General features: G+C 29.9%; 1 protein-coding gene across 1 annotated transcript; it reads left to right on the top strand.

The window, feature by feature from the left end:
* Window positions 1-2,664: 2,664 nt before the first annotated feature.
* On the top strand, window positions 2,665-11,921 carry LOC124374819 (cyclin-Q-like). The gene is given in 8 exon segments (XM_046832968.1): window positions 2,665-2,709; window positions 2,711-2,792; window positions 6,049-6,146; window positions 7,168-7,386; window positions 9,102-9,197; window positions 10,080-10,100; window positions 10,102-10,215; window positions 11,114-11,921. Coding segments are annotated over 8 exon segments (765 nt in total). The 3' UTR covers window positions 11,204-11,921.
* Window positions 11,922-12,143: the final 222 nt, after the last annotated feature.

Raw genomic sequence — 12,143 nt, forward strand, 5'->3', positions numbered from 1 at the left:
TTAAATTAAAGTATGAATTTAATATTTACAGTGATGAAACATTATTATAACCAAAATTAGGAAGACTGAAGAGGACCATATTTGCTCCTCTCAAAGTTACAGTTGTTTATTTCTCACAAATTTCACACAATGGGTTTTTCGGTACAAGTCCAACATGTTGAAGCCACGAAAAACATGTCTTATCATTTTTCAAAGCAATTGTTGTGTAGTTTTCTAAAATTGACTGCCATTTTTAATAATCAAACGTTACTTATGTTAAAATTGAAATATTTACCTTACGTGTATTATTTGAAAGTGTTTACAGCTGTTAATATAGATTATAATTAATTATTCAAAATAATTAAATCATTATTGATGGTTATGATTAAGTTATATCGTTTGCCAATTTCAATATAAAAAACCGCGTCCACTTGTACCCTGCCCTAGCAAATATAATGAAATAAACGTGTGTAAAGGCCTAGGCTATAAGACTAAAGTAAATTATTTTATCTAAAAGGGAGAAAATTCTACTTGAGTGGGGCGGTAAGCCACCTGGTAGGGAGGTTATATGCTTGTATTTTATCAATACTATACCTCAAAGAAAATTTATAAAATAAACTACAACAAATATTAGGATAAATTTGCATTTTACTGCTATCTACAAGCCTTATTACTAAAGTAAGGGCAGTCACCTTGTATTTAAATATTGGCAGGTTCAAATGCTGCAGTGTAAGTGGCCATTATGACGATCAAACTGTTGATTAGAAATATCTAAACTATTGAATATTATAAACATTTAACCTATAGATATTTATAATTAGAATAATTAATAATTGCCAGCAGCTTTTATTTTACAGAAAATATTGTTCAAATTTATCCTAAGTTAATTGAAACAAAGTGGAATCATTTGCAAAGTGATTAGAGTAGACTTTAATAAGTGGCCTACACTCTTTATTCGGTTGTTCTTATCTTAATGAATAATTCCAGGAGACTTTAATAAGTGGCCTACACTCGTTATTCAATTGTTATTATCGATCTATTTGATATATTATCCAAATTCGATGTTATATATTAATCGTACGAAACAAGAGTTATAATCAATTTACAAGAATAATAAATTGCAATTTTTAATAAGATCAATTTAACAATAACATTAAAAATAACAAATCCAACTATGGCCTAGAAATACACATCAGAAATAGTATACGTTACAATTTTAATAGATTGCGCGGATAGCAGTTAGCTACCGCTTTTGTGATGGCAGTAGCCAAACCCACATGTATATCAAGAAATTTATCACACAATTTTCTCATATTCATTGTCATTTTCAAATTCTCAACAAATTGGTTACTTCTTGCTGTTTATTGTTCACATGACAAATGACTGTAATATTGAATTATTCATTAGGATAAAAAGAACCATTCAATAAAAACAACCGACTAAAGAGTGTAGGCTGCTTATTAAAGTCTACCCAAATAATTCAATATTCCAATTTATTTAACAAAACATAAGATTCCTACTTATTAATTACATTAATTTATTAGACAATACACAGCAAGAAGTAACTAATTTGTTGACAATTTGAAAATGACAATGAATATGAGGAAATTAAGTGATAACTTTATATATATATATATATATATATATATTTCTATTTTTCTTTTACATATAAAAATATAGCTTCACTAAAATACAATCATTAAAGCCTCTACCGTTCTACATTATTGTTTCAAACTAATTAAAACAAAGTAAAATCATGTGTATGGTATTTGATTTATGGCCACAAGTAAAATGGTAATGTGGTCTACAAATGTTATTTGAGTCATAAAGTGTTGGCCATGTTTATACTTCAACATAGTAAAAAGTAACTAAATGTTGTACTTTTTGGTTTGTTACATTTTATAAATATATAGTTCTTTGTTTCATCATTAAAATTATTACTGTTTTAAGATATAAAAAATAGCTGAACTATAATTTAATTAATTTGAAATACCTATAATGAAATTTTGTTCGACATTTTGGTTTTAGTAGTTTTAGACAATCCTTGGATATCAAGGATTCGATAATCATGAATATAAATAATTTGTATTATATGTTAATTAATTATAGTTTAGTTGTTTCTTATATTACAAAAAGTAGTTATTTTCTTATTATAAACAATATCTAGGCTATACGTGTATTAATGAAATGTAAAAAACAAAAGAACGTTAACCTAAGTGACTTTTTACTATTTTGAAGTATAATGTGTCCAACACCTTGTGACATAAAATAACACATGTTCATTGCTATTTTAGTTATAGCCATTTATTACTCAAAATGCCGTACAAATGATATTACTTTGTTTGGATTAATATGAGCTATGTTGTTATTAAATACATTAAAAAGAGCTGGCGATAATTAATTATAAATAACTATAATTATAGAATTTATTTTTTTTATTTGATAGTTTAGGGTATTCCTAATTGATATCACTGATTTGATTGTGGTTGTGACCACTTACTATACTGCAGCTGAGATCCCAAGAAAAGGATAACAGGTACTATATCAGTCACCTTGAAAGAAAGGGAGGCTTCCATTCAAATTCTTCCTTTCAAAGCAGACAGGAGAAGCCATAACTTGTTCTTCTTATGCATTTAGCCAATGTTGTCATTTTTCTTTTTTTCAGGACAAATTATCATATTGATGATGAAAGACGTAATTGATGTATTCCAGTTGCAAGTTCAGCGAGACAAGAATAGAAACAGATTTTCCGCCAGTGGACTATAAGGAACATGATGATTCTTATCATGTGGTTAGGTTTATTTTTGAGTGTGGTAAGTAAAACATCTATTTTCTTCACGTAACAAAGCTATGGGAAGAAGGGTTGATTCAATTTGAATGTTGAGTTCAGCTCCATTTCACCTTCTGATTAAATCTTTTGCAATCGGGAGACCACAAATGTGGCCTTAACTTATTTCTCCCTCAGCTCAGATTTAGTCTCAAGTAGTTTGTCTTCATAGTTTGCCAGGCGACGCATGCTTAGGCCGGCTGCATCATTAAGTAGCAGTTGCGTAACAATGTACGTCACTTGTACTCGGGATTCAAATTGCAGAATTTGACCCTTGGCTCCTTAAATTACTGAGATTTAAATTAAATCCCTCAGATAATTTACGAAGTTTATTAGCTTTAAGGTTGAAGTTTTATGGATTGGTTATTTATTACTTGTTTTAAAAAGATCCAAGTAATATAATAATTTAAGTTATAGATTGATCTGTTTGAAAAGAATTTTTATTTGCAGAATAAAAATACAATCCGTCTCAATGAGATCTCCAATATCAACAGAATATTACTTTTTTTCTATGAAGGAAAACAGGATTTTGCATCAGCTTTAATATAATTTATATAACTCTAATATATAAATTAATATAACTGAGAAAATATTAATTTAGTTTCTTGGCTGATTGGTTTGCAGCACTTTACAGCTACAATTATTTTGAATGGACATGGATTGAATTTAACCCTTTGAGCCCCAGCCGCCGGTATATCGTCGGTAAATTTCACTGTCTAAAAACCCCAGGCCGACGATATTCCGCCGTTAAAATAGTGCGAGAAAACCCCAGCCGACAATATGTCGTCTGCATTGATATAAGTTATTATAAATGGCTCTTAAGTGTTTAAATTTTAGCGACACCAGTGGTTTTAGAACTTATAATTTTATTTTCATACATATGTAATATGAATTTCATGGTCAAATGTTATTAAATAATATTTACACTACTCCTAAAGAGAGAGTAAGAAGATCCAGCTGTTACTAAGAACAACATCTGCATCTGCTGTGACATTGTTTACGTTTAGTAGACTGTGTTGATGTTCATTACATTTGTGTGAGTAGACAGTTATATTATTGTTTCAGTACTTTCAGTATGAAATATTGTTTTATTTTGTAAATAATGGGTGACTCAAAACTGGTACTTTGGGATTATACCAACCACACCAGTATGAAGAACACAAAAATATAAATTTATAGAAACAAACATGATAGAACGAAAAAAACAACTCTGTAATTACAAAACTTACAAGCATTTCCAGGTATTGTGATCGGTATTGTTGTCGCTGTTATCTTATCTTTCTCGAGAATCCCGATTACGGCAGGCCGCGCCGGCATCACATGATTTGCAAGGTACATAATTGCCTTTCCATTAAAATTCAATTTATATATTTTCTGATCAGCCCCTCTAGAATTTGATATTTTACTGATAGGTACTATCTCGAGGGATGTTTTTCTTTCGTTGACATCAGCGCGGGTGCTGCCGAAGCCCGCGCTGATGACTGGAGGCACTCGCATTTATGGGTGGCGGAATGTGATTAAGAAAAAAAACAAGTTTTGAGTGTTTTTTCAATAAAGAGTTTAGTTTTAGTTTGGTAATGTTTGTTTTTGTTGAATTTTTGTTGTTTGGAGAAATGTAGAGGTAAAACACGGAAGTACAACAAAGCGACGCGACTCTGCAATCATCGTTATCTTACTAGATCGCCTCGACTTTGACCTCTGTCTGAGGATGGGGAGGGGTTTTGCGATAAGAACACAATTCCTGTTTTATATTACCGAAATTATTGTTCTACGCTAATCTAGTAATCAGTAGAAGCGAAATGTCAAATAACTATTCATGTCTGGGTGTGGTCGGTATAATCCCAAAGTACCCTCAAACCTAGCAGAACATTCAAGTGACATTGACAGACAATTGAATATTGACTTTTCAGATGACGATTCAGTATTATCTGATATTTTTGACGATTGATAGTGACCTTGATCCGACGTATGATCCTAAATATGATAGTGACAATGGCAGAAATGTAGGCCTATTTAGTGCTAAAGACTTAACACCTGAGATACCATCTACATCAGCTCAGAATAATGTTACACAACCCTAGGCCTAGTACGTCACAAGTTTTGTGTCATTAAAAAAAATATTTTACAAAATATTTATTATTGAACTAATCTGTCTGAAATTTTTTTTCCATGTTTGCAATAACATGAGAAATGAAATAAAATTATTTCCCACAGGTTAATTGTTCCTTGTTTTATTTATAAAAAATGTTTAAATGTAACTTTTTTTCTTTTTTTTAGTTAGCACATATGCGTTATTTTACATAAATAAAAGTACTCCAAACATTTTTTAGCCCTTATTGAATTTTTTATTTGTAAAGTAACCTTATTTCAAACATTTAATGTATTATTTAGGTCATTAGCTAGTATATTAGTGATGGTTATGATTTTTCAAATGAAATCGTACAAAAATCACTGAAAAGGCCTTGGGGTTTTTAGGACAGTTACTTGCAAAAACTAGACTTGGTAAATATTTGCACAAACTATACTTTTAGGTCCGGGGCTCAAAGGGTTAATAACTGCGCAATATACTGGGCCAACACCTAGTGGCTTGGCAAGTTAAACAGTAAAAACAGCGAGGTCCACTAGGCGTGGTCTGGCGAGCTAATAGTCATAAATCACTAATCCGATCATATGTTAGTTTGGTTATTTAAACACACATGTGAAAGAAACGGCCAAATACAAAATAATTGAATCGTAAAAAGTGAGGGCTCTGTAGTGTAATGGTAGCACATTCACCCGACAAGTGAGAAATCCGGGTTCAAGTCCCAGCGGAGCAAGTACTTTTTGCGATTCAATATTTATTGAAATTAAATTAGGCTATTGCCACTTATACAAATTTAATGAATATATATATGAATTATTTTTAAGTACTAATGGGGGTGAGGTTGCTAATAGAGAAACTAAAACCAATATCTTTTTCTATATAAATAAAGAGAATTTTTACACAGTGGAGAGTATAAGTTTATTTTATTTATCCATGATGAATTATGAGCTTAGATACATAATTTGTTCACAATATTTTTTGTCGGTGTAACTGTACAATAATTTCATGTAATCTATTTATGTAGGCTATAGTGAGATAAAATCAAAATCAAAATCAGAATTTTGCATAGTGACTAAATCATTTAGTATTTTTGTCAAAAAAATTCAAATATGTTAAAAAAACATGTAGATACAAGTTTTGTAGTTAAGTTATGTTCCAGGAATGAAGTTAAACGCAAGCCCTCTGAGTATATCCACTGCTGCCATACTCTTTCATAAGTTCTTCAAGGAGGCTGAGAACAGCAGCTACGATAAATATGTAAGTTTTCATTTCAAGAATCATAATAGACTTAAACGTTTTTGGTAGGTTTATAGATTATACTTTAAAAGGTTTTTTGTTATACTTAACCGAATTGCATAATTGAAAAATAAAATCATTCCCTGTGGCGTAATTAGAATTATAATTATTTCATTCATATTGCATGTTACGACCATGAAATAAGTAGTCATATTTTTATTAACGATTGGATTTTTTATATTGATTTTAAGTAATAGTAAGGAGGAATAATAAATTCTTTCAGCAGCATTTTTCGGGCTGTACTGTTGTGTGTGTGTGTGTGTGCGCGCACACATGTAGAGAGAAATTTTACTTCCAGTCTGAGATATTTCTGGTGCCATAATTCAGTTTCCCTTGTTCTCCTGGTCAAGTAGATATACATAAGCAGGTCTGAGAAGCTTACTTCTATCAAAGGACAATTAAGATAGGTGTTATAAACAGCTCTTAAAAAATGTATATTAAAAATTAGATGTAACTTTGTCCTTGATATCTACATTACGGTACTGACCAATCAGTGCATACTTAATATTTGATAAAACTTACAGTTAATAAAAGTATATTTTTATTCAAACTTTCAATTTTCTTATCTGGATATTGTCTTACTTTGTGTTCAACAGCAGTTGCTAAGAAGGTTGAAATAATAAAGTGATGGTTACTATTAAGCTCATTCTATGCTTTCAATAACTTAAATAAATTTAAAATAGTGGTTAAATTTATTATACATTTGGTTGTGCTATCATAAAACTATGTTTACATAAAACAATTGATTACATATTTTAATAGGCTCTTTCAATTAATTTTTCAATTAACTTTAGAGGCTACAGTGGGTTGTAGTCCGGAGAGATATTCACAATAGGAATAGGCCTATGTTAACCAGAGACCCTAAGAATGCCCATGTAACATTTAAGTAAAATCAGACTACTAGTTGTATGTGATTGAATGAAAAACACACACACAGATACTATATTTTTATAAATTAGTATAGATTTGTTACTGTTTCCAGCTGATTGCAAGTACTTGTCTGTACCTGTCCGGGAAAGTGAAGGATGAGCCAGTGAAAGTGCGTGATGTGATCAATGTATCACGCAACACACTGCACCGCAATTCTGCACCACTTGATCTCGGTGAGGAGTACTGGAACATGCGTGATGCTATTGTACAAGGAGAATTATTGCTCATGCGTATGCTCAAGTTTGAAGTCACCATCATACATCCTCACAAGGTCAGTGGAATAAATATAATATTATCTTAGAAAGTGTATTAATTCATCATTATTTTAAAGATGGTGTCCTTTCCAATCAATATAACTTCAGTTGGTGCTCTTAATAAAATCTTCAGTAGGCGTAGAGTTTACTCCGTTTAGTTTTTCTGGAAGGGATATTCGTTGTAGTCAAGTCTTTTCATAGATAAGGGTTATTGAAAGCACTACACTTGTTCTACCCGCATTGACAGCATATGCAGGAAGTAGTGATATAGAAATAGAGATTTATTATAGCAAAAATGATTTACTGTAGATTTTGTTAAACTCGCATAACCTACAGTGTAATAAAACATATTTTACAATATTTTTGTCTATGTTAGTCTACATCTGAGACACATAAATAAGATATTGATAGTGAAAAAGAGAGTTGTTAGAACTATATTGTAACACTCAATCCCTTAGATAACTGTTGAACATGTTTTGAAAACTCACATTTTTGTGTCACAATTTAAATTTGTGAGGTGGTATATTATGCATAAATGAAACACCTTGCACAAGACACAAATGTATACAATTAAAATACAAGTCATACAATTTGTTAAAACCTCCCATCTCATAGAACTTCTCTATTTACAAGTATTTAAAAAATGCAACCCCCAACCTCAAGAATTACGGTATGAAACTGATGCAGCACTAAACAATAACTGAGGAATTTCTTATTGGACAATCCAGTCTACTGACAGAATACTGTCAGATGACCTAAACTTAATTTCACATGTAATATGTTGTTACATTAAAATGTTATGTATTTTCACTATATTTTGTGTATAGTACAGTATGATGTTATTGCATTTCTTAACATTTTGTGACAGATCCAGATATGGATTAAGACTGGGTTTATATTGAACAGTTTGTGGGTGTATCTATTAAGGTGGCATTCTTAATGGACTGTTTTGTGGACATATCTGCAAAATCACAGCAAAACCTTACCAATTTATTTGTTATGCAAAACTTTTTTATGGTGTGTTAAAATTGTATTTATCAGAGGTTACAAAAATATAAGTGAGCTCTCTAAAACAGGAAGTGACTTACTATTATTACATTAAGTTTTCATCAAAATTTATCAGAAAAACATGTTTATATAAAAAAATCTTGTTGTGTTTTCAAGTTAAAAAAACTATATATATTACTGATTTTTGGACGTCCAAGAAGGGTGAAAGAAATTATAATAATCATCTAATTTTTCTTAGCAATAATTTATATTTGTTATGAATCCAAGAGGAGAAGCCTATTCTCGTCCAGTATTTGTCAACTTAAAAACAGCCCAAAACACTTTTGTAATTGTTTATCACTGTTGATTCTCAACCCCAAATTATCTTTACAAGAATCACTGTATAAATTAACTGTTGTCAAGTATTTTCTTTTAAAATATTTTGTAAGAATTAAGATTGTTTTGTCTGTGGTATAAATACTGTATTCTTGACTACTCAATTGTTGAAGAGGGATAACATTCCTATATTTTAAAACACACACCCACTTTAGTGATGCTTTTGATATAATTTTTGAAATAATCAGAAAACATCCTTATTTTTCTCTAATGGATGGGTATTTTGAGACGATCCTGTTAATAGTTTCATATATAGCTTTTTTTAAACTTAGAGGTATTTAAGAAATATTTAGATATTTTAATTTTAAGTTCAAAAGCAGTACTAATGTGCTAATTTTGAAAATTTTAGTATATGCTGCATTACCTCAAGTCACTACAGACATGGATCTACCCAGAGGCTTGGGAGAAGGTCCCTATTGTGCACATGGCTTATTCTTTTCTGCAAGTAAGTTTTTCATTCAGTTTTATGATACAATGAAACTAGCTTTGTGAAAATATTGTTCAGTAAACTTTTGATCGTTCACAGTGTTCACCAGTGTAAATAATATAAATGTATACAGCCTTTTTTGAAACTGTCTAAAACCCTGCACTTACTACTGAAAGGAAGGACCTTTGCACCTTCCTTATTTATTTTTAACCCTCAAATCTGAAGATTCTGTAAAAACCAATTAGATTAGTAGATTGATACATAATAGTCGGTTGTGGCTAGAAAATGGCAATAATTTAATTGAATTCAGTTTATTTTACTGTGAAAAATTCAATATTTACAATTACAAAAATTGATATATAAATTAATGTACATTGCACTTTAATAAACTAAACCCATGCAATGTATATTACAGTACATCTTGTTCATTTTTTTACAAAAATAAATTAGAACCAAATCAGCCAACCACTTTTGTTTTTTAAAGCATTTCTTCTTTACATGTGTTTTAACTGTACATCTCGTACCATAGTCAATCTAAAAATGGTTACCTTTTTTTCAGCACTTTGCAAGCCTTAAAAATATCACAAAAAATGTAACACTTGCTCAAATAATGTATCATTATGTATATTTTATCCAGAAATTATAGATATTGCATTAATCTGGGAAACAGTAGATGAAAAATACAAAAAGAATGATTTTTATTATATAAATGAAAATTTTTTTGGAAGTTGCACTAAACTTCTAACTTCAACTATCTTATAGTAAGATAAATATTGTTACAAGTAAAAGTATACAAATTAACCACAATTCTATTTGACAATCCAAAAATTACAGTACTGTATTTAAAGCTTCAAATTACTGGAACCAATCCAAACTGAGAGATGATACTTCTGTGTACAGGATTTCCATTATGTACCTGTGAATCCTGGATTACAAACCTCAACATATCGCCATTGCTTGTATCAATCTCGCTTTACAAGTGTATGGAGTCCAAGTACCTTATACAGATGAAGATGAAGGCATAACATGGTACTCGGTAAGTCTGTTTATTTTAACAGTTTATATTATACTACACCATTAACAACTGTGTTAAAAATTAGATTGTTTTGATCAAGACACTTCTATAGATTTACAATTAAATATTATATCTAATTTTCATTGTCTCACTTACTTGTATTTTACATTGTCTCAAGTATATAGTAAGTCCATAATAATTATTTAAATGTATGGGTTTAAAAAAAAAACTTATAAGATACACTGCTTATGGAAAAATCTATGAATTATCATCCTAGGATACATGTTACAAGCCAATGTAAAACTGGGAAAGTTTTGCAGAAACTAAAATATATTCCCTATGTAGAGAATATATATTCTGCACAGAGAAAATATATTCTCTATTTTTTATCCCACAAACTGCCATTTATACCCATATTCTTCATTATATTTCTAATACCCTTAACTTACTACATGATATTAAAAACTACAAATGGCCATCAAAGACTGTCTTTGCTTTCAAAATACTGTAAACACTTTCATATTTTACCCTCTGATAAAATAACTAATTTAAAAACCAAGTCTAATTTTTCCATGACTTGTTTTTATAAACAAAATGATGTGAAACTAATAGTGTTAGATCGAATAGAACTGATCTTTTTTTTAGTAAGAGCATGAATTAAAGACTTGGCATGGCCTTGAGAGTCACATCATATATCACACAACGTTTTGTTTAGATCGGAGCGAATGTTGGATCAGTGTGCAAATGTAGTAGTCACTATAATACTGTAAATTGTAATTTTAATTATAATTTGTTTACTATTTATTATCTTTGTATTTTTTGTCAGATGTAAACTGTCCAGTATTGTACATTTAGGCTATTATAAATATGTAATTCAGTACACTAAAGAGTAAAACTAAACTGTAGGTATTTGTTTCAGGTATTCGTTGATGACCTCACTAAAGACCACATTTGGGAGATAATGGAAAACATTATGGATGTGTACGAGAAGGAGTCAGAATCACAGTGAACTTAATAAATGTGATCTCAATGTTCCATTACTGTGTGACTATTACTTACAGTGGAACTTTCTGTGTAGAATCCTTGATCCCAAACCACAACTTGAACTCTTTTGATTTATAGGTCTACAGTGTACAGAACGTATCTGAAACCATGTATAATTTCTAGAGCACTTATGACTCAAAACAAGACTTTAAAATATGTTATGATATTTGAAAACAAACATTATTTTTAATAACTAATGAGTTATTACATAATACTTTGATATTACACTTTAAGAAAATTAACTGCAGAAATGTTAATTGCTTTTTGGATAGTACCACAAAGAAAAATACTACATTTTTTAACTGTAGAGTAACTTTTTTGTTATTAAAATTGTAAGATCAGTTATAAAAGAGATTTTGAGGGGGGTATATTTTATACTGTAATTATTTTGTATACTAATTATCATAATTTCCTACACATTTTGAAAATTGTATTGCATCATCCATATATGCCAATCTCTTAACACTAAAATGATTTATGAAAATTTGTATTTGTATACTCTATAATACACACCACGAGAGGTTTTTTTATAGATTCAGATACTCTGTATATATAGATTTGTATACACTTTAAGTGTAAATTTGTACAATATTTATTAGTTCCACCGTTTTGTATTTCAGAGGGGATTTATAGATACAGTCAATGAATGTAAATAAAGAATAGTCATTTTATAAGAAACTGCATATATATATGCATTTATTTATTTTCAAGCTTTGTCACCTCCTTAATCCCCTCCATACACACTTTAATCTTTCCTAACCTCTTAATTCTTGGGCAGAACCGCAACACCATTAATAAAAATTAATATACACTGGTATATTAACGTTTTTTAAAGAGTACAAATAACTAAATATTAATTTTATATAACTGAGCATTTTTTTAAGTAAATTTAAGTATTGTAAAAA

Source organism: Homalodisca vitripennis, unplaced genomic scaffold (assembly GCF_021130785.1).
Source record: "Homalodisca vitripennis isolate AUS2020 unplaced genomic scaffold, UT_GWSS_2.1 ScUCBcl_10268;HRSCAF=19067, whole genome shotgun sequence".
NCBI classification, from domain to species: domain Eukaryota; kingdom Metazoa; phylum Arthropoda; class Insecta; order Hemiptera; family Cicadellidae; genus Homalodisca; species Homalodisca vitripennis.